The sequence below is a fragment of the Lepisma saccharinum genome, chromosome 28, assembly GCF_977018435.1.
Source record: "Lepisma saccharinum chromosome 28, izLepSacc3.1, whole genome shotgun sequence".
Lineage (NCBI taxonomy): Eukaryota > Metazoa > Arthropoda > Insecta > Zygentoma > Lepismatidae > Lepisma > Lepisma saccharinum.
The window spans coordinates 19,682,424-19,707,189 of record NC_139256.1 but is presented as its reverse complement, the minus strand read 5'-3'; the positions used below and the strand labels follow the sequence as shown (position 1 = coordinate 19,707,189).

The window sequence follows — 24,766 nt, the reverse complement described above, 5'->3', positions numbered from 1 at the left end:
GAAAAGAATTATTACTTTCTTTCACTTCAGATGCAAGAAATGTAATATAAGCTTAGTTCAGCGCTCTCGTGTAAAATAAATACTTCTCCTATATTTAGAAATTAGAATGTAGAAATGCTCATGAATGTCATCGCAGAGCAAGCTGTCCTCTAGCAACAAAAATCTCTGGAGACACTACATCCTACACCATTTGCCACAGAAGATCTTAGCTTTGAAGAAATTGGATATACCAAAGAGGAAGTAAACAATAAGAATGTAGAAATCAGACACGCATGTAGGGGTTTAATGAAGTCTACCAACTACAAAGGAGGAATTCATATTTTTGTTATCACTTTTATTCACCTCGAACTAATCGTGAAAATGAGGACAAATGAAATCGATGGAGATGCACAAGGAAAACACCCAAAGAAATGCTCAAATCAAAGACCTTCAATGGCAAAACTTGGCCAATTTTTCAATTTACTGTGGCAACACAACAAGGGTGAAATACTCAAACAAAAAGATTACAGTTCAGAATCATCAAATAATCTTGCAGCTTGTATTAAATTTCAAGCTTGCATAAAAGCTTTACCTATATTCTGATGTGAAACTTTTTACTCCTGGTGGCACATTACAGGTTTCATTTGTGGTGTTCATGTGAAACCTGAGAAATGCAGGTGAAAAAATATAGCGGACAATGTGAAGAAAACTTTATTCATAAATATGTAAAACATAAATGACAATATCATACAGATCAGCTTTCTAACTTTGCAAATTAACTAATTAAACCTGGAAAGAAGTTCCATGAAGAAAAAGGATATTTCAGGAAAATAATGTGACAATTTGCAGGAATACCCCTTAGCACAATGCTGCAGCAAATCACCCATATCAGCCCTGTTAAGAGACATTAGTCCCTTCTAGACTTCTCAGTTTTTAATCTGTTTCAGTATTCTTCGTGTCTGATGAGAAAGGTTTCAACTTACATATCGTAGTATGTAAATTAAGATGAAGACATATTACACTACATTTCATAAATATTACTATTTTTCTTTTTATAACTCCGTACTGGTAAATGTACCTCCTAATCTCAAGAGCACTCTTCTAACACTGCTTTCTCAACAATCCGGGGGGAAACAATCCCAACCACCCTTCCACTGAAAGCAATACAGGGTCGAGCTGAAGACCACCACATTTCATTTTCCACCATTATGGAATCTATTGTAATAACTGAAAATGCATCAACACCCTGCAACAGAACAAAACGCAGCTGATCTCCATGGCACAGTGCTGTATACGTGGATAACATTGCCGTTACCTATTACCACTAAGATAATTATGGTTCCAAAGCAGCAAATAAAAAGGCAAATTAATAACTCTTACATTTATTTATTGTTAGATAAAATTACAATGGCCACGGATCACAATGCTGAATAATACAGTTGATTGTTTATTCACACTACATTCAAGTGAATAAATAAAGATATTGAGGTAAACACCAACCCTTACACCAGCACGCAAAGAAAGCACCAAAACAAAATGAAGAAACGTAAACACTAGAAAACACATGGAAATCTTACACATTATTATTATGGCACCTATAAATGGACTCAATATTGTTGGGTTGGTATCTCCCTTTAATTGTCTTGAAATATGGATAGAGAAGCCACTGTGAAAGATATTTTATACTTTGGACCTTCATCATCTCTCAACAGAACTCAACGTGAGTTTTCTGTGGCCATTGCAACTAGAAAAAAATATATATTGGACAAATATTTTCTACAAACAAGAATATTACACACAAAAAACAAGTTTACAGAAAGGAATAAAACAGTAGCTTCTCTATCCACTGTTTGATTAACAATTCCCTATAGCTGAAGCAAACGAACATTGTTACTGCTTCACAAGCACATATAATTGATTCCTTCATTGATTAATGAATTCTGATTAAATTTTTTTTGACACATTATAAATATTGATAATGTAATTATTTTGAGATCCAGACATAGATATACAGCTAAAGGGATATTGTCTGCTAAGTATAACTGCTATAATCTGACATACTGTACAGCTTATGACAAGAATAACTAATATTAGCAATGAAGGAATGTGTAATACGAGCAGTGCCTGTTACTTTTCTCCCCCTTCCCCCCCAAAGATGAAAAAAAGTACTGTTCTTTCCACCAAATGGTTAATCACTAGACATATTTTTAAATTTTCTTTATTATTTTTAAATACTACTACAGACACCGAATTGTCACAGCATACGACAAATTTTAATACTAAGACACTTTCATATTGGCAGAAATGTCAAGAAGTGACAATATGTGTCTACCTGTACAAGTTGTTTTAATTAATATTTGTTTCTTTTTAAAAAGAATATTTGGTGCAGACTGACTGATCTCCTACAATATCATGTAAAAGGAGATTATTTTTTATATCTGTTGTCCTCAAACAAATTAAGGTAAAAAAAAATACTTGACTTCACTCATTAGCCATTAATTATACCTAGTTTACAGTATTGACGATGAAATGGATAAATGTACAGCATACAATCTTCCCTCCACAGTTGTAATAATACTGATATATATCCTGTTCAATCATTGAATTTAGCAGATTATACATTTTTCAAATGTTTTTTTTTTCCCCACTTACTTGGTTGCATGAAGATAAATGCACTACATTTGGATAAACTACCATGGAAGGACACTTTTCCTTATTAAACGAAATGGACACGAGTGATTTTCCTTTATTTTTTGTCTTACAAAAGCTGGCAAATATTAAAAAAGAGTGTTGAACTGAATCAAATGTAGAAACTTCAGCTACATCTACCAACACTACTGTGTCTCTTTGTGATTTTTTTTTTAAAATCTTGGACATGACAGAGATGTACACGAAAGGGGTACGACCAGACGGCATGATGGATGATCCACACTTTTTTTGTAGCTTACAAACCAACTTTATACAAAACTTCAACATATACAAACTATACTGTACCCCTTTAGGCGACATCCCTATTTTTCAATATTTTCCTTAAATGAGCCTATTGTCAGCTTTATGCACTACCACTGGAGGTGAATGCTTTATAACCTTGTCTTCCATGTAAGCCAATTCCGAAACTTCACCCTTTCAGCTTTTGACAGAAAGAAATACAAAAACACTGGAATAAAATCTTTGAAAGGTGGAATGGCTTGAAGCTATGATTAAAAGGATGAATATACACTCATTTCCTTTTTGTAGAGTTTCCACCACAATACAAAAGAATGATGTTTATCTTCCTCTAGTTATTATTTAGCCAATTTCATATTAATGATACCATACTTGATAAGCCATTAATTGTTCTTGAGAAGTTCATTTGTTGTTTTAGTGAAATCTAACTAAGGGTCACTGATCAGGCATATGAAAAGAAAAAAAAAACACCATGAACTTCTTGCAGGAGCGATGAAAAGCTCTTCCAGTTTACAGCATTTACTCCTTAGCCTCAAAATATTTGTAAGTGGGATTTTCGTAACCGTTAATTTGCATGTTTGCAACATGTCGTTCTTCTGGAGTTGCAGCTTGGTCAACCTCCACAAATCCCTGGAAATTATTAAAAAGAATCATTAAATTTATTGGAAATGGCATCGCAAGGAGTAGGAAGTTGTGGGGAAATTTAAGTGCCAATTGGTTACATTACACATTTTATTTCAGGGAGCTTTCAGACCAAAGCAACATGCGTTACCTGGAAATGAACCTTGAGAAATAAATGCAACCTTTCATACCAAAATGACGTGACAAACTGCACATGTTGCTTTTCACAGACTGGAGGTGTCCGCGTCATTTCAGTCTGAAACCACTCGCGTCACATGTTAGTTGTTGCTTTGGTCTGAATGCTTCCTTGGAAAAATATATATACAGTATGTAAGTTTACCAATAACTAATATTCTATTGATCCAATATAAAAAAATGCAAAATGCAAATGTTCCTTGAAGAAGGTATTTAGTGTTTGTAAGTAGGTGATTGCAACAGGTTTTGCTTTGGAAAACAAAACTAGTATTTAGCCATTTGCTTTGCAAAATCAAAACCACATAAAATACGAGGACAAGTCATTAAATAACAGGACTTTTATTCTAAACTTCATGTAGATTTATGCACGATGAAAATTTGTCGAAGTACGACGTGCATTTCAAAAGAAAGGGCCGATATTTTATAGGAAACAAGAAAGTACGTTTAGCAACATTGTATTATTGGTTTACGCACATGTATATTTCCACTTCATTTTTCAACATAGCCACCATTATTTTCCAAGCACTTTCTGTACCGTGGCACAAGCTTTTTTTTATACCCTCTGCATAAAAGTTCGCTGCCTGGGAGTTCAGCCAATTCAACACCTCAGTTTCTTCAAATTGTTGAGACGAAAGCCACATTTTTAGGTGCAGGAAGTGGTGAAAGTCACTTGGTGCACGGTCCGGGCTATAAGGGGGGGGTGATCAAAAAGTTCCCATACAAACTTCTGAATCATCTGAACAGCGAGGGCAGAAGTGTGTGGTCTGGCTTTGTCATGGAGAAGCACAATTCCTGAACGCAACATTCCACGTCGTCAGTTTTGTATGACACGTCCAAGTTTGGAAAGTCTTTAACAGTATGCTTGCGATGTGATTGTTTCCCCCGTTCCAGGAAATCCACTAAAAGCATGCCCTGTTGGTCCCAGAACACAGTTGCCATAATTTTTCATACAGATTAAGCTTGCTTGAACTTTTTCGCCTTTGCTGAATTTGAATCGTGGATATTTGTATGGCCTTCTTTGAATGCGTGACACCATTCCTTCACTCATTATACTGTCACCATACACTTCACACAATTCTCGATGAATTTGAGCAGACTTTTATTCTTTGGCGTGAAGAAATCGAATCACAGAACGGACCTCTCACCTGGCGGGATTGTGTATGCACGCAGCCATTTTAACACGTTCCAACACACACATAATAATGAACAGCTGACTAGCGAGAGTATGGTTGCTGGATAGCCAATGGACCAAGTGATGTTACTGCGCAAGAGCGATCAGATCAATGTTGCCAGTTGGTTTTTATAAAACATCGCTTTTTTTTTTTGTTTCCTCGTATGTACCTCTGCAATAGCTTGTACAACATGGCCACTCCACTGTTGACTTGCATCATAGAAGATAATGAAGAACTTTAACAAGATCTAAGATCAATTACTTACCTGTGTGAGTACGATTTGTTGATCAAAACAAGGTTTCAGAGGTCAAGACTGCCTCCTTCTTCACGTTAATGCGTATTCTTAGGCACCAAACATGGTGTCACGTTAAGAATGTGTTAGTTGAGGATACAGGTTAAAGGTACAATGCGGGTTCTTCAGTAAGTGTTTTTTTTTTACCATAACCTTTAACCTGTATCCTCGACTAACACTTTCTTAACGTGACACCATGTTTGGTGCCTAAGAATACGCATTAACCTGAAGAAGGAGGCAGTCTTGATTTCTGAAACGTTATTTTGATCGACAAATCGTACTGACGCACGTAAGTAATTGATCTTAGATCTTTTTAAAGTTCTTCATTATTTAGCTGTGAGTAATACGCACATTACAATATGTTACCATAGAAGAGCAATGAAGTGTTATTAGTTTTTTGTGGTCAGAGAGAGTGAAACTTCTGAAATCTACAGCAGAATGAATGTTCAGTACGAAGACAATTGTTTTAGTCAGAGGAGAGTGTGTGAATGGGTGGAAAGATTTATTTAAAGATTGAAGACGATGCCAGTGATTAACACCTGAGTGGGAGGCCAGTTTGCATGCAACTGAGACAGTGAAACAGCAGATTGACCACTGAATTCGTTAATTTAGTACTCTCTCCCCTGACTTAAACAATTGTCTTCGTACTGAACGTTCATTCTGCTGTAGATTTCTGAAGGTTTCACCCCCTCTGACCACATAAAACGAATAACTTTGTTGCTCTTCTACGGTGCAAGTCAACAGTGGAGCGGCCATGTTGTACGAGCTATTGCACAGGCACATACTTCTTGATCGTCACGACACCTTTCTGGCATGTTGCTAAGGAACCCTTTGAGTCCCGAAATACAAATTTTCGTTGTTTTTAAATGTACATGAAATTTAGAGTAAAATTCCTGTTATTTAATGACTTCCCTTGTAATAACAAGATGGTAGAATTACCTACATGAAGTTTCCTGTTGCCACCTTACGTTCATGTTCTTCTTTGTGTGAGTGGAGGGAGGGGGGGATGGAGTCGAGTGGGGGCATTACATCTTTTCTTTTCATTGTCTGGGACTTTTCTGAAGAGCGGGAAGTCAAGTTGGGTGTGCCTATCAATTGTCCACGTTCAGCTCTGGTTTCTGTTGGATGATGGCAAGGGTTTCTTTGATGGCGTTTTCTATGATAGAGTCTGTTGGGTGAAGTATGGATGTGGAGGAGATGGAGTGGTTTCTGGTGTGGAGGTGCTGTGAAAGGTCTGATCCTGGTGTCTTTTTTGGCATCTGTTGTGTTTTCTTTGAACCGTTCTTAAACAGTGTGTGATGGTTCTGCCAATGTAGCTGTCATGGCATGGGCATGTAGCCTTGTAGAAATCAGGGGATGCAAATCTGATGTTGAAAGGTTCGAGGGCCTTGGATAATTTGCCTGATGTGGTGGGGTGGTATGGAAAAGCAATTCATTTGGGTTTGGGAATTTTGGTTCAGGCTATCTCTGCCTCGTGTGTATCCGAGCTGGGCTTCTGCTTTTGTGCACCACATGGATAGCTGGCGCTCGGTGTAACAGTTGCTTAGTACAATTTCAGTGATGCATGCTATTTCATCATGGAGGTTATCTTCTGTGCAGCTGTGTGTGAAGGTTCTTCTGTAGAAGTTCATCCATGCTCCAGCTTTCTGTTTTGGGGATTGGTTGGATTTTGCGTGGATGTACTGGGTGCGTGAGCCTGGTTTCCTGTATATGGAAGTGATGAACTTGTCTTGGTGGTATCATCGAAGACAGTTTCTTCCACCATACAGGAGGCCTAGCGATGGGCAACCCCCTTTCTGCACCCCATCCAACATTGTACTACATGTGGCAGAGAAATCAATACTCACCCAACCGGAGTTTGCTCACATAAGATACAGAAGATATGCTGATGACACCCTAATCATTTACAAACGGGATGCAGACCTATGCCTCCTAACAACCCTCACAACATACATCCCAACATAAAATTCACCATTGAAAAGGAAGAATATGGCCACCTCAAGTTTCTCGACCTCAGCATCCGATGATACCACCAAGACAAGTTCATCACTTCCGTATACAGGAAACCAGGCTCACGCACCCAGTACATCCACGCAAAATCCAACCAATCCCCAAAACAGAAAGCTGGAGCATGGATGAACTTCTACAGAAGAACCTTCACACACAGCTGCACAGAAGACGACCTCCATGATGAAATAGCATGCATCACTGAAATTGGACTAAGCGATGGTTACACCGAGCGCCAGCACAAAAGCAGAAGCCCAGCTCGGACACACACGAGGCAGAGATAGCCGGAACCAAAATCCCAAGCCCAAATGGATTGCTTTTCCATACCACACCACCACATCAAGCAAATTATCCAAGACCCTCAAACCTTTCAACATCAGATTTGCATACAAACCTGTAACCCAAATCGGAAGAATCCTACCCAACTTCAAGAGATACTACCTGCCCAAACTTGCATCCCCTGGTGTCTACAAGGCTACATGCCCATGCCACGACAGCTACATCGGCAGAACCATCCGTACTGTTTAAGAACTGTTCAAAGAAAACACAACAGATGCCAAAAAAGACACCAGGATCACCACTAAATCTCCCCCACATCCATACTTCACCCAACAGACTCTATCATAGAAAACACCATCAAAGAAACCCTTGCCATCATCCAACAGGAACCAGAGCTGAACATGGACAATGGACCCACACCCAACTTGGCATCCCATCCTTCAAAAAGTCCAAGACCACTAGAAGAAAAGATGGAGTGTCCCCACTCGACCCACAACCCACACAAAGAACAGGAACTACACCACACAGAGGAACACAACGCAGCAGATGGGCCAAACCTCCAACCACCACCCAGCAACGCCACTTGTGGCAGAAGGAAGAAAGCAGAAAGCACGGCAGATGATCACACACTAGCACTGCCAAACAGAAGAAAATGCAACTATCACTACCCGGGAACTAATAAAGTAGTGATGTGCTACTACTTTCCAGACACCGTACCCTTAGTGAATGAAAGCAGTGAGCCTTTGAAATTGATCGGAAAAAACTATCCAACTGTGCAACTCAGGAACAGAAAACTTCACGTAGGTAATTCTTTACATCATGAAAATTATAGAAGTTATTGTATATTAAATAATACAGACAATAAATACAATTTTCTTATATGATGCAATGCATCACAGTATTTAAATCTTTCAACTGTGGGTTGCATATGATTCACAAAAACTTCAATAAACCACAAGTAACAGGCAACTTAGAAAGTGTTGCTATTTTCATTGTTACACACCTCATTTAAAAGAAAGGCTTTAAAAGCTTGGGGGTATTTTAGTCGATGTTTATATTGTTTAACCTCTCACATAAAACTTTGTTTTTGGGAATTTTGAAAAGTGTGGATCCATTTATTTTTTTGGATTCGATTGTAGAACATGAAACTATCTGCTTTTGTGTGCCAATTCCCAAGGGGGTGTGTTGATGGGCCAGTTTGAACCCCCTCTCGGGATGCCCATGAATGAGACTCATGATAGGGAAGGTGTAATATTTTTGTTTAGGATAAGTAGTGTACATATTGTTCAAGATTTTGCACCTACCTTAAGTAACTAGTTATGTAGATTACTTTATTTCTTGGAAAAAACACAATATGCCTCTTGTGAGTTAGGTCCCTTCCTTTCATTCATTCATTCAAGGATATTTGATTTAAAATTAAATTTAGTAAAAGGACATGGCTCTGGCTTAAAGTTAAAAAGTGAATTTTCTTGTAATATGTTAAAATCTAAGCAGTTCTCTTTCATTTTCATAGTAACATTGAATGAGGTTTATGTTTACCTTTAAAATCAATTTTGGTTACAGCCGTTTCGGCAAGTTACGTTTCTTGAAAGAATCCATTCTTGTTGTCTGTGTTCATGCAATTTCCTTACAACCAATCATTGAAAAGGATCTTTGTTCTTTAATGTCTGATGTGTATTTACAATGTTTGAGTCAAAGATTTCCTAAAGCTGTTTGTACATGATCAAATGAATCCTGAACAAATCGTTGAATTGAACACTTAAAAGGAAATGATGTCAGAGACCACATCATTTTTCTCATTGGATGCAAGGTTAGGTCCAAGAATTTCTATTTACGACCAGTTCTAAATAATGCCATCCAAGCCTGACTGTCAACCAATCAAAGCACATGCTATTGAAATCGATGATCGAAAAGAAGCATCGAGGTACAGAATGCTTTTTATTTCTATTCTGTGGTGGAAACACGCACTTGTGACTTGTGAGAAAGGAAAGGAGGAGCGGTGGAACATTTCTGTATTTATTTAATCATAATTATACAAAAAAAAAAAAAAAAGAATGATGGATATTTCTTCAGCGGTGAGTAATGTGACAATAAAGTATATTCGACAACCAACCGTAAAACATAATATTTTGTGTTGATCTTAAATTGAAGCTTAGATAAACACAATGAAAAACAACTACCTATATATCTGTGGAAATGAGATTTTTATAAAATTATTTTCTTGTGTTCACATTGTTTTTCTGGTGTCTTGGTATTAGACTAGAAAATACATCATCACATTTCTTTTGAGTTTGTAGTATGGCCATACATCCTCCTTTGCAAACAAAATTATTATCTTAGTTATGACTAATCGCTAGTATATATTTTTTGTTTGTGCCGTACACATTGCCACGTTTTGGTAAACTGTGAACTTGTTCAATTTTTCTTTGATCGTGTACATGTGCAATTCCAGACCATTCAAGATTTCCAATAGGAACGCTCTTCAATGACTTTCAATTGTCGACGTTCATATTCAATTTGACTCGTTCACGATTAATTTGATTGTGTACAAACAGCTTTAAACAGTATGTCAAAGGGGAACAAAGTATATTACAAGTTACCAAGAGAAAAGAGGTCTATGAAGTTAAACACGTTCAAACAATGAGACAAAAGAATGTTTCAAGTTCCAGTCTTTCAAACTATGAAGAAAACCTGTTTTGTACCTGGTTGTGTGGCAAACGTGCGTTCCTTCTCCGAAGAACTGCAATTCCAACTATCATGGCTCCCATGAGAGCGATTCCAGCAAATGCTAAAGTGAAGTAGATGCTCTTGTTCTCTCTGTGGTAAACTTCCCTCCTTACAGAGTATGTCTGAAATAACAATATGTACAATGTTAGCTTCAGGAATAAAATAATATTAGTAGACAAAGCAAACATATCTGAGGTACAGATCAACATCGTACTACACTGGAAAATGCAGTTACTACAATTGTGCTGCTGTTTTTACAAAGAAAAAAAAAACAGTGTTGCAAACTCTAGTATTTTATGAATGAAGTGAGAAGAGGTAATTTTTTTTGGGTCTATTCATCTTGCCTCTTGCTTGATTCTCCTACATGCACTGATGTATTTTTAGTTTTTCCATTTATTATTTTGTATAGTGTATGTCAAATGAAAATTTATTTTATTTATTTAGTTTATTTATTTATTTGTTTAATTTTTACAGATGACGCAGAACCAACTGATACATCGTCTGGTCCTGTCCTGCAGCCACTTTTTCATACAAAATATAATTACTTGTGATTTGTAATTATTTTTCATTATGTGCACATAAGAAGTATTCTTATGCAAGATTCAAAAGATGTATTGATAGTTTATGTAGTTAATTATTGAAATTTCCAGATTACGAACTTAAAATATCTCTATATTAACATTTGTTACAATGTCGTACTTTTTTCTTCTTCACAAAACATTGCTGAAAAAAATATTAAAACACATCTGAAAATGAAAATAAAATTTAACAAATTTTTATTCATTGAAAAGAGGAAGTTTTGTAGATTTAAGAAATATGTGGTAAATAAGAATAAATTAAAAATATTTTTTCTATGATTTTTTGAAAAACAACCAAAAACCGCAGACCACAGGTAACAATGCTGTATTATGAGGCCAGACCCGAATGTGTTAATTAGGAGTGCTCTTCTGCCACATTTCACTAACTGTAAAAATTAGGATGGATATGATGCAACCGACGAAGGGACACTCACAAAGAACATTCATGCCTATGCAGGAATTCAAACATGGGACCCCTGATGTCATATCATGCAATGATAACAACTCTGCCACAGAAGTTGGCCAACAACTTAACCTCATGAAGAGATGGTAGCATTGCTACTCAAATGTGGTTCAGTGTCCTCCAATGATTTTTTTCCTTTGTTACTTTTAGCTATATATCCCATCCACAAGGTTCACCTTCAGGAGGGTTGCCATTTGGATGGCAAACACCGCTGGTCCTCAACATCATAAAACAACCAAGACAAAGTCACTTTTGTTTTGTCAGTACTAGTTTTCGCATCGATCTTGACCCCTCCTGCAAGGATGCAAGATTAAATACAAGATGTGGTAAAAATCCTAAAACATGACAAGGCTAAAAGGTATAAAAAGAAGGTCCAATGATTACGTTAGTGGAACGGTCAATTGTTTCCTGTTTAGACTGGTTTTAACATTTTTTTTACTCTCTTGTATTTCATCTCCCAATACTGAAGAAAGACACTGAAAATAAAAACCATGATATTTGGCATGTATATTTTGTATTTTCATCTTTTTGTTTGTGGTACGAGAGAAAATCTGATTCCTTTTAAGTATTTCTTACCGAGATAGGGGCACATCATCGAGCAGAGATAAAACCGCGTATCTAATTCGATCGTTTGTAGGAGATCGAGATCTGTTTCTACCAGCACATTATTAGTTTGACAGAATTAGGACATTTTCAATGCCTATGATGAAAATGTGGGATACATGAATTACTGTGAAGTAAATTCAACACAAAAAACTGAAATCTTTCATGTAAAAAGGTACAATATTTAATGATTTGAGAGTTCATGTTTCCAATGGAAAGACAGACTTGTTAAAAGAAAAAAATGACTTTAGTCAACAGATATGCAAATTAGGTCTGATCCTGTGAGTGGGAGAACATCAAAATTAGTCTTAGCTGGGAAAATAACCTGAGGCTTCTTGTAATATGACTAAGATTACTATTTCAGCTTTCCAAGTCTTGGAAGCACAAAGTTGAAAATGTTCATGAAAGACAGAAATATTTATTCACAGTCTTCAGTAGTCCAAAGAATAGATTCCTAATTCGAATGGAAATAGAAACAAACACTCAAGAATATTTTACTCACAGCTTCATTGTGGCTAACGTCGTGCGTCTGGGCATGTGCAACCTTGACTGCCTCTTCGTGGTGAGTTTGGACTGCAACATCCGAGTCTGGAATTGGCCCAGTTCGCTCGTCTTCCATATTTTCTGGGTCGAACTTGCGACCAAGCTTTTTGCCTAAAGCTGCCTCCACTCGCTTCTTCTCCTCTCGAAGTTCTTGCCTCTCCTTTTTCCTTTGCTCCTTGCGCTGCTTTTCTAGCTGCCTTTGGCGTTCTTTTTCTAAGAAATAACAGAAAAGATCATAAACTCCTTTCAAAATTTTCAATCCATCACTACAAAGTATAATTGTTAAATGTAGATTAACTAGTATCAGTATTGGCAGATAGAGATGTATTTGTTTACCAGTAATTTTTGTGATAAATTTCAACAATCTAATATATATCTAGTCCACACCGTGGGCTTGAGTTATGGGACAATTGCTGGTTCAAGTCTCCAGGGAAAAAGGGTTATAACCTTTCTCCTGGGATTTCGGCCAGTGTATGGGACAGGAAATTGGGGAGCTACGGATGAGTAGCGTAACCCAGTCATGGAAACCTATAACGACTGGGGGTTTGTCATGCTGACCACACCTCGCCCTGCATCTGGTTGGACATATCTCATCTCTGCTGAGGCATGTGCGAGTGAGGCTAGCAGCCTGTATGTACGCCTTGGTCCTCATGGGCTGTTGCACCACTAATTTATCTATAAATAGCGTATGGTTGAGTGCATAATTCAGACATTTTGCTATGCTTATAAACATATAATTCATAATCATGTGCCCTGCTGGTATGGTAAAGTAGATTTCAAATTATACAGTTTAGTTTTCAGAGACAAAATTTACTTCCAGCACCTGGTTACATGCATTATTAATGAAGGGAATGAGCCATGCAGGTTCTTAATGATTTATTTATTTTCCTGTAGTTTACGGTTATTACAAGCATAAGAAAACAGTTTTTTCTTTGTAACGTTTCAGGAGAACACACGCTCCTTTCATCAGACATTCATCATTGTAATAACCGTAAACTACAGGAAAATAATTCTATCATGCAAGCAATGCGTACATACAAGAAAAACTATAAGGTTCTTAATGGCATAGAGAAATTTTAGTGACAAATGAAGGCTCGACCAGGACTCGAACGTGGGTCTCTGGCATTCCATGTCATTGTTCTACCACTGAGCTACCAAGCCAGTCCTGGCTTTGCTGATTTTTTGCTGTCTTTGTATGGAATTTTGTATGCCAGTGTTACTGCAAATGGATCTGTTGCCTTTGAAACACTGGTGATCTGACATTGCTAGCTCAGATGGTAGAGCAAAATTGCACGGTATGCCAGACATTATGGTAAATTTCTACATATCTACTGTATGTGTCAAATCTTAATGTCTTCATGGAATGTTCATTATTCTATATGGTATCAATAGAATATCAGTTTGTAATGGTCCATCCCTAATTTAGAATTTGCTATACTTGGTTAATTGGCTAGGGAACATTTTTACACACCCTGGAACACTTTTGGACTCAAATATTGCCTGGTATCACTGATACTCACACTCAAAACCTTTGGTGGCAACATCATGAATTGATGACTCAGCGTGTTCACCACCGAGGAAGCCTTTGGAAAATCTTGTGGCAACAAAAAGCAAATTTGTATTTGTTGCTTTTTAGCCTCAACGAGGATGACTGATGATTAGATGAAACATGAAGGTATTCTTGCTTAGGAACATGCAAGTCCAGGCCAAGACGTTTATCCAGAACCTTCAATGGTGAAATCGTGAGTCATCCACTCAATCTGTGCAACCACCTTTGGAATACTCTCTAAACTGGTGGACAAGTAACAAGACCCACCTTCTTGCTTAGCAGCCACTTCAGCCCTGTACTTCTCCAGAATGGCTGACTCTGCATCCCTCGTCATGGTCAGTAGAGAGCCTGGTGTTTCATCCTTACTTCGGAGGGCTTGTATGTAGTCTTCCATAAGCTGCTGGATCTTTGAGGATAAGTCTGGAAACCTATCGGGAAACAAAAAAAAAAAAAAAAACATTTTCTATTTGTTTTTGTGGATACAACATATTGAGTAATTAACAGAAAATTTCATGATGATAAACACTTGGGAACAATTTTTTTATTCAATTTTATGTACTTTTTGACTTCATGAAAGTGTTGAAAGTTCAAACATGATTTTATCGAACTGTTCATGTTTGTTTATCAGGAGAGAGAATAATTAAGCCAAGTGTCTATTGTAAAGAGCAGTTTCTGTGAGTTACATAATAGGGCGTTGAATCTACAAGGAAATAAGAACAGACCAGGAAGTAAGGGCGTATGTTGCACACACTTGTCTCATCAGACAAGTGTGATTCAGCCAAGGCCCTTCCCCTCCCCCCTATACTATCAAGGGCAAGGTTTCCGATAAGGTAACCTACAAGAAGTTTGGTGGCTTGGCATCAACAAGGCCAGAACCTTGGCCGTGAATATTCTGGTAATAACCCTGGCGATAAGCTTACAGGTCTACTGACCACAAGCCTACGTCTTGTCCAGCAAGGCCACACTTCTCCCCCAGAATGGACAGTCAGCGAAAATAGCCACAAGGTTGTGAGCTCTCTCTCAGCTGGGTTGAGGATAGAGACAAGGCTGTAACTTCAATAAATACTCTTAGAAACAAGTCTCTAGAGACACTGAGTCTCATCGAGAGATGCCGTGAGGCCATTCTATTGCTCACTGCTCCTATCTTAAAGGGTAAGCCTCAAATTCCCGAAGTGGTGACACTTGGGAATTCTTTCTATTATAGGATAATATCAAGTCACATAATGGCCAGATAGTTAGTGTTAGATTATAAGCATTATACTTGTTAGACACTTAAGACCAATAAATATATGTTATATATCAAGCGAGTGCGTTTATATGTCTACCATCAACTAAGGTTATAACACAAAGTAGCGCTAGTTGCCACCATAGCGTTACACTATTAATGCTTGTAAATAGGCAATTTCACAGCAAAAAATCTTAAGAGTAAAACTCTAAAACTGCTACTGACGAATGCAGTGTAATATACTGAAGTCCTCACCTTTCAATCTATTCTGGGTGACTTTAACAACACAAACATATAAAAAGTGCTTTAAAGATGGTCAAAAAACAAAACATTTGTGCCAGTTTGTTTGAATGCTCTAGGCATTCCAAAATTGATCAGTAATCTTTGCTTTAATTTCATTATCTTAACACCAAAAGGGTTAAACAAGTTTGATGGAATAGCTTTTTTTTCTTTTCTTAATTCTCACCTTGAGAAAAGAAACACAGAAATCTAGTTAATCTGCTTCATAGAAATCACTCAATATGTAACCTGACTTGCATGACAATATACTGAAAATAACTGTACAAAATAAATTAAAATGTAAGTAAATTCTCACAACCACTATTATATGGATGTATCTACATCTTTTACTACTGTCTACGTATCTGCAATATTTTCATGGTTTCTTATGCCTATTTTCTATTACAGAAATTGGTGGGGAAAATGCAATCTGTATGAAGACCTGAAATATTGAAACAGATCTAATTTTTCAGAATTTCGAGTATCACCCTTATACTTTCGAATGAAAAGATATTTCGAAAAAAGTCATCCTGCAGCTGTGGGTAGATTATATACATCATGAACAGCAGAAAATAAACTAAAACCTCAATTATACAATTTCTCAGGGACTACATCTACAGAACTCAAATGTGCGAAATGGCTTCACTGGGACCAGAAAGGCAAATTGTATGAAGTGGGAAACTTGAAATCAGAGTTTTCTGCAAGTAATGCTTCATCAAGTTCAACAATGAAGACCTTAAATATGTCTTACTAACCTGTCCAACATCTGCAATGACTGGTTAACCATTTTATCAATGTCTGAAAGGTGTTCCAAAGTAATGCCCTTCTCCCTTTCAGCCTGTTCGAAACTGGCACTCAGAAGGTGTCGATAGTGAGAGATGGTGTGATGCCTGTCCTTGTGAAGGGCTCGCAGGAGCTTCTGAAGGCATTTCTGGACCCGATGAGTCTACAAAGAAAATGAACATTATTATACGTACAAGATACAGGTTTATGATACATGCTGTGGGTGTACTATCTGCTCTTGAACAATAAATTTAGTTACTTTAAAAAACAAGGATGGAAAACTTTAATGCTCTCTAAAATGAATAGTATTTTCTTCTTCTAATTGCTATACTTTCATATGAATACTGCAAAATTATACAGGACTGATGGAAATTTCTTCGTAAAATTTGGGAAAGTCTTAACCACAGCACCTTGAATAACGTAGTGTGGAAAACGACCCAAGAAACTGGTTCCCCAGACGGATCAGAAACACAGATGGCAGTGCGATCAGTGTCGGTGCTAATTTTCTTATGAAAGTAATGCGGCTTTGTTAGTTTTTGGAATATATTATGTAGATTTGTTTGTCTTGAAAGGCGGTATGTGAAATGATGGAAACCGTTATATTTGTGGAGTGATTTGCAGTTACAAAAGGGCATTAATTTGGAAAGAAAAGTAAAATAAAATGAATAAATAAATAGCATGTGTGCGTAACACAAGAAGAAACATCGCAATGTGATTCCGAACGTCAGGTCTTGGACTGTGTATTAGAGTTTATTTTTCTATGTTATTAGAATATAAATAGTATCCCGAGAGATATTTTTCATACCGAGGCGACAAACCACAAATGTCGCTTGAAAGTGAGAAATCTGTAATCAATGCAGCCTTTCGAACCATAGGGACACAAGCTCTGACTGCAGTCTCTCCTCAAGGAGATTTTAGACCAAAGCGACACGCGACAAACAATACGAGGGTTTCACACCAAAGCGACACGGGTCCTTCGGTCCAAGGCAACTTTCATACCGAAGCGAGACGCGACACATGTTGCTTGGAAACAAGCCAATCAAGAGCAACATTTCACATTGTAAAGACATGACGGGTAGCACAGGCCAGCGTTCGGTTGGTGAAATCCTCAAGCGATAAGTGTCGTGTGCCGCTTTGGTGCGCAATATCCCTAAAGCAAGACACTCATTGCATCGCGAACAACAAACCACAGCAACACGTTGCAGGCTATTGAGGAAATGGCCCAGTTTGAGCGACACACAAGTGACAAAGCGTGTGGCTTATAGTGTCACCTAGATCTCTTGTTCGCACAATTAGCAGCAAACGCTGGCTAATAGACTGAAGTGCCGCTTCAAGGCTGTCGCTTGTCACTTAGTTGGGAACTTCCCCTGTAGTGCGTCGCTTCGGTCTGAGCACCCTTCCTTTAAGGAGCTTTCCGACCGAAAAAACAAGTAGCATGCGAATACGACATATGAACGTGTCGTTTGCTGTTTCGACCCTAATGCGCAATGAATGCTATTTTACAGTCTGGAAGTGTCTGTGTCACTAGTCACATCAGTGTAAACATTCTGTGTGGCTTGTCCCATTGGTCTGAAAGTTTCCTTATACTTATGTCGATGTCGCTCTCCTTGTCGTTTCATGCAATCATTATCATCATCATTGCCGTGGTTAGTTTAAAGCGGAAGAAAATAGACAGTAAATATAAAAAGTATAAATGCTTCAGTGTGTATATCTTTAAAGGAAATGATGATGATGATAATAATTATGAACCTAATTCATACATAAAAAATTAGTTACCAAGAGCATTCCACGTGTATTTTTTCTCCTGCATTATTAATGAAAGTATAACGATAACAGGATGTGGAAGACTGTCTAGAATGTTCATTAATATCTTCGCGACCACTGTACCAAATATCATAGCAATTATCACATTCATAGAAATGCTTCATGTAAAAGAATCAGACGTTGGAGCGAAAACTCTATTTACTTCCATTATAAGCAGATGAATGCCATGCACCTGTACCAACACCAGCGCCTCTAGCAGTATCATTTTCGAGTGGAACCAGCCAGAGAGGCCAGAACCGTGCTGTTTTACACAATACGTTATTCAAGGTGCTGTAGCCTTAACATTATGGTTGGAAATGTACCATTATAATTTGTTTATAATATATTGACATATGGTGGAATTAATGTTTACAAAACAAGGTTGTTAGTGCATTTCAAATATCTATTGTTTTTAAAAGTTGTCCGACAGAGTTCTGAACCCAGGATTCCCAAACACTCATCACAGAAAAGCAAATACACACTAGTAAACCAAAAAATTAAGGATAAAAGGAAGAAATAAATAGTCTTAACTCAGAACAGAGAAAATTTTCAGAAATGAAGGTAATCAAAAACTGAATATCGGCATATATAAGATGCACCCTGTTTTTCAGACCTATTTTTAAAAGGAAAAAGTGCATCTTATATGCTGGCAAATATGGTAATTCTGTCTAAATACTATTATTACTTGTTCTCGACCAGAGAAAAGTTGTAAAACATGAACTGCAAGCTCTGAAAATGAACCACAACGGAAGATACATACGTTGGGAGGGTTTTCGTTTAGAGCCTCAGTGTAGCATGTCATTGCCTCTTTCTTTCGTTCATTAATGTGAGCCATCACACGCTGCTGATGCATGGCCACCAACTGGTGTTTCTCTGCATCACCTTCTTCTTCGAGAGCTTGAACTGTTTTCTGGAACCTGCAACAGAAATGGAAACAGTAAAGTCATCAATATGAAAATAAATCAAAGACCATGCAGAATGGTTGATTAAGAGTATGTGTGGTTTCCATTCATTGCATGACTGCAGACATATACACCTGGGGGAGTAAGGGAGGGAAGTTGCAAAAACTAATGAGGTTTGTGAACTGGCTACTTCAGTTCTTGCTGGCCTCCGTGGCAGAGTGGTTAGCACATCCCAGCCTGGGCATGGGTGATTGCGAGTGTCCATTAACAGCAAACAAATGAGTACATCAGCAATAGTGTTTAAGTGATGCATTCAATCTTACAAGACCAAACAACATATAGATTGTAAATTACTCACATCCATACATGTACCATCTTCATATTTATTGTTCCATTAATCTATACATCATTACTGTTTACATAACGATATTTTCTTACTTTTGCCTAAGGTACTTTTTGGCCCAGATAAGAACCAAAGGCCTTCACCTCAAACTTCACTTTTCTATCTCTTACAAAATGCTAAAACTAATTTTATGAATACAAACATTAACATAAATGAATCTGTTGAAATGAAGCAGAATGTTTAGAAATAATTAGTTTGCCATCTGATTTGAAATGCATGTGTAAAATTGTTTTCATGCAAGTTATAGGAAGGAACTTCTCACACAGACTACACTAGAATGTAGACCTTTTTACTCGATCGTCTAATACGAGGACTGCTGGGAAAGTTTCTGCAATCAATATGAAAACAGACATGTGAAATTCTGGGAATGACTTTATTGTTTTTCAAAGTATTCACACTTAAGATCGATACACTTTTGCATACGCTCTAACCAATTTTGAAAGCATTTTTTCCACTCTGAAGCTAATACCTCAGAAACCGCTGTTCGAAATGCATCAACAGCTGCTTCAGGCGACACAAATCGCTCACCAAGCATCTTATTTTTCATGTGTGGGAACAAAAACAAGTTGTTACGTGATAAATCAGGTAAGTAGGGACAATGAGTCATTAATTTGACATTTTTGTGAACAGTTTGGTGTGCTGAGTGGGAACTGGCATTGTGGTGAAGAATAAGGCGATGATTTGGGTTTGTTTTCATTGATGACCTCTGGCAAACAAATTGTTGTATACAACTCAGCATTTACAGTCCTTCAATCTTCTAAAGCTATTGTTGCCACATGTCTGGTATAACCGAAGAAACAAGCAATCATTTGCTTGGCAGCACTCCTTGAACAAACAACTTTTGTTGGTTTCGGCTCACTTTGAAACACCCAAACAGTGGATTGCTGTTTAGTTTCGAGTTCGTATGAATAGATCCAAGTTTCGTCCCTGTAACGATGTAGTACACCAAATTTGACTTGCCTTGGTTGAATTTTTTGAGCATTTCTTTACACCAACTTACACGAGCCTGTTTTTCAGCTTCTTTTTCAGCTTCTTTCAAGTTGTGTGGGATCCAACGGCTTGAAAGTTTCTGTGCGTTCAGATGATCATACAAAATCGTATGTATTGCTTTCATGTCAATGTTCAAGTATTTTTTAATCTCGCAGTATGTCACATGCCGATCACTGTCAATAATTTCACGCATAGCATCACCACTACTGGCAACAACAGACATGGATGGACGACCTTCACAAAATTCATCACTGAGACATGTGCGACCAATTGTACAGTCCTATTGGATGGTGCTTCATCCCCAAAAGCCAAATGAAGTCACTTGATGCATTGTTTCGGTGTTAAACTACATTTGAAATTATAAACAAATCATTAACCGAAGTGTTCACGAAAAACTACCATTTCTCACACGAAACTACTTTTTCAAACTGCTGTGAAAAATAAACTAACAATCAAAGATAATTTAAACATAAAAAAGGTCTATTCTTCTGATTTTTATAATAGCGGAACACTAGCGCCACTGTTGGTGGTAGTTTGCAGAAACTTTTCCAGAAGCCCTCGTAGTTCGCATGGATGACAGTAGATGGCTTACAGAATGGACAGTTTCTTCACTTGAGCGAATAACGCTCGAACATTCAAACGATTGGTATACGCTTGAAGTCCAGTAGTTCATGTGGAACCATAATTTTTCTCTAGTAGAGGGCCCTCAAATATGGATCGTGAAGTGAAAAAAGCAGAGAAATTGAAACTGAAGTGAACATAGTCATCATCTCCATTTTAAAATGTAATTTAGTCTATCTTACCAATACATAGCACTATATGAAAATGAATAAATGATTATGGGCTGAAACTATCAGGACGAATTTTTTCACATATATTTGTGCGATTATTGTCCCATTGAAATTTATTTGATATTCTATATTTTCGAGTATAAGTGGTCCAATGCAGTACTCTATACTACATCAATGTATACTTTTAAAACTACTTTTGTAACAATACAAATTCATTCAACAGCAAATTTAGGGGCAAGTAATATTATACCAAAAATAAAATGTTATGTTTCTATTAACTTCAAGGACAGATATGTTACAATGCAAATTTCTTCTGTGATTACTAAAATATTACAAGAATTATTATAAAAATGGAAAAAAATGAAAAGTTATATTATAAAAGCTACACTAGAAACCAATATACCTTACCTCAAGGTCATTTTCTTCTTAAAGTCATCAGCAGCTTTAGGATCAGAGTTCCTCATATCCTGGTATCTTTCCTCCAAATCTGACCAGTCTTTCATAACCTGAAATAATAACAGGTAGTATGTTTGTTATGTGTAACAATATATATTACATTAGGACATCAAAACCCAATGACAGATTACTTAAGTTTCTTGTAAAGAAAATCCAATCTAATCTGAGTGCATGGGATAAACAGGTTTAAAATTATATGACAACAAAGAAAAAGCTTACAGTGGTCAAACTAAGACACACACACACATTATTTCCATCTTTTCTCAAGCATGCAACTGATAATATAAAAATGACCAGAGTACTTCTGCAGTACTGATGTTGCTACTACTGTTATAAGTATCTGTAAATAAACTATAAACATACACATTTTGAGGTTTATTACGTATGGCAATATTTTGGCCATCTTTCTGGTTTTTCATTGAGTAAGGAGCAATGATTGTGGGACAAACATTCAAACTTTGTCTAAAAAATAAAAATAAAATTAAAAAAAGTTAAAAAAAAAACAACAACTCAAAATGTACTTAATGATTCACTGTGTGTATCACAGAAATACTTTTCATTTCTTTAAGAAATAATGTATTGTTGCATTTTACTTTTTGCCTGACAGACCATTTTGTTCATTCAATGAGAATATTCAACATTGTAGAAGTATGAATGCATCTCTTGTGGTGAAAAATATCTGTACTCAATACTGTTGTCATTCACACTATCATTTTTTCAGATTACAAATTTTCCAATGCAATTTAGTACATTACAATTTTATTATTTCAAGAAAACTTCCTAAAATATAATGATATTGAGAAATTAATTGAGTATAATTACATTTTTTACTGCCAGGAACCTAAAAAACAGCACAGAAATGAAAAAGAACACACATATTAGACATTTTAATATACTTGTGTATTTATTATTATTATTATTTTTTTTTTTACATATTTCAGTGATTTCTCTACATATTTCAAATGTCTTGGATTACAGGTGTAATGGATTTCTTGCTTCTTTGTTTTTATCCCTGAATAACTGGATTATTATTATCAAATTGAATGATCTAAGAAAGGCATATCAAAATTATCTTTTTAACACTTGCTTCAATACATAAGCATGACAAATTTTTCTATGGGGAAAACAAACATATCTCCACGGTATGTGTAATAAAAAAAAACAAAAAAAAACTGGCAGCCCTGTTGGAAGTATAGGTGCAGCAGTGGGGGGAGCGCATGCATGGGAAACAACCTTGAAGCTTCAAAAAATTCATGACAGAACCCCGGGGGTCGCTGTCACTTGTAGTTAGTCTGTGAGAAGTGCTTGAAGGTGGTACCTGTTGTCGTAAAATGGCAAATATGAAACTAAAGGAGGCTAATTCCTGGTGAAACTGAAGAAATCACTGAGTGAATGTGTGAAACTGTTGCAGGAGGCATATGGTGATAATGCGATGTCACGTGCACGTTTGTTTGAATTACACAAATGGATTCCCCTGTCACGGCAACAAGAGAAGAAAATGTGGCAAAAACGACATTGTTTGGAACGATCGCCGGGTCAGCATTCAAATGATAGCAGACATAGTGGGCATTGATAAAGAGTCAGGACACTCACTTGGTGATTTATTCAATGTCACCAGGAATTTGAGGTTAATGCGCTGCTCGAGTTTCATAGGCTGGAAGTATGGTCTTGACGGAAGTGTCGCCACCTAGTACAGTTCAAAAGCTCCAACCATTGAAGTACACAAGTGTACAGCTCGCAGCACAGATTGTTGCTGACTAGGTTACGTGATACCCGCACTCGTTGTTCATTTGTTTAAAATCACAGAGGTAAAAAGTCAGCAACACAGGTTAAACATATGTTATGGGCCAGCAAGTTCTTCTAATGTGTGGAAATTTATGTCTAAGAACATTTTAAAATGCTATGGTGAAGAAAAAAAAAAGTGCAGGGAAAACAACGAGTCCTCAGTTTTATCTACTGATTGTATTTGGTGCTGCAGTTGAAGTGCAATTCGAAAGACTTTGACTTCCAGTCCACGACTTGAAGACCGCACTCCCAAGACCATACTCGGAGGATGCTCGCTTCAAATACGGTCTTGCACCTTTCGGACACGGCCATATTTGCCATTTTATGACATGATTGCGGACCTCCACCTTCAAGCACTGCTCACAGACTAACTACGAGTGACAGCGACCCATGGTCCTGTTATCAGCTTCTTGAAGCTTCAAGGGTGCTCCTGCACATGCACTCCCGCTGCTGCACGTGTACTTCCGACAGGGTTGCCAGTCTTGTTTTTTTTTAGCCAGACCTTGCATGTTTCTCAAAATATCATATAATGTCAGAAATATCTTCAGTGCCTAAAATGCATGTATTTCTCACTCACCTTTGTTACTTTCTCTCGATGCATTTCTTCGAGCCTCTGTTGAGCTTCTTTGAATGCCTGATGCTCAATACGTGGGTCGAAGTGGGTAAAGTATGGGTCTGGAGTTGGTACCCCTGTTTTGGGTGCTTCAGGTGTTGGAGATGATGAGGGCGATACTGTGCTACTAAGCTTCTCATCTTCAACGTAATCTTCCTCCTCCTCATCTTCTTCCTCCTCTTCATCTTCTGCTTCTGAATCATCATCCTCATCCTCTTCATCATCGTCGTCGTCATCTTCTATATCATCACCTACGTTGTCTATGGGTTCTTCCATTTCGTCCTTGTTCTTCAGTGCAGCAACATCGATAGGTTTCTTTGGTTTCAAGTTATCTGCGAAGGAAAGGAGTCGGGTTTAGAACCTCAAATTATTTTTAATAGTCACAACTCTATACATTTGAAAAACATGTGGCAAAATAATGAAACTGTATTTAATTAATTAACTGACTTGTTAGTTACAAGTTATCTCTTGGTGCTCTCTCTTACTTCCAACTGTATGAATAAATCAACAATGTAGGAAAATTTGTTTAATGTAAGCAAAAACAAAGAACCATGTTTTAAACATTTTGGTCTTTTTTTCAACATTGCCTGCTTTCATGACAGAGTGGTCAGCATAACATACTGTGACATCACAGGTCCCGAATCCTGGGCAAGGCATGAACATTTTTATTTTATCTGCCTCATTCATTTCATCGGTTCATGATTCACTCTCATCTTTGCAATCATTAGATAGAATATGTACAATAACCATAATATAAATAAGAATTATTAATTAATTTACAA

General features: G+C 37.2%; 1 protein-coding gene across 1 annotated transcript in view; it reads right to left on the bottom strand.

Moving 5' to 3' along the window:
- Window positions 1-1,345: 1,345 nt before the first annotated feature.
- The window catches only part of Appl (amyloid-beta-like protein), a 289,430-nt gene continuing 266,009 nt past the window's right edge, over window positions 1,346-24,766 (bottom strand). The window contains exons 5-12 of the mRNA XM_083114100.1: window positions 23,949-24,316; window positions 21,539-21,636; window positions 18,805-18,961; window positions 16,214-16,404; window positions 14,222-14,382; window positions 12,365-12,618; window positions 10,194-10,340; window positions 1,346-3,555 (exon numbers count right to left, since the gene is read on the bottom strand). Coding sequence (XP_082970226.1) covers window positions 3,445-3,555; window positions 10,194-10,340; window positions 12,365-12,618; window positions 14,222-14,382; window positions 16,214-16,404; window positions 18,805-18,961; window positions 21,539-21,636; window positions 23,949-24,316 — 1,487 coding nt within the window. The 3' untranslated portion in view covers window positions 1,346-3,444. The remainder of the gene's footprint in view (window positions 3,556-10,193; window positions 10,341-12,364; window positions 12,619-14,221; window positions 14,383-16,213; window positions 16,405-18,804; window positions 18,962-21,538; window positions 21,637-23,948; window positions 24,317-24,766) is intronic.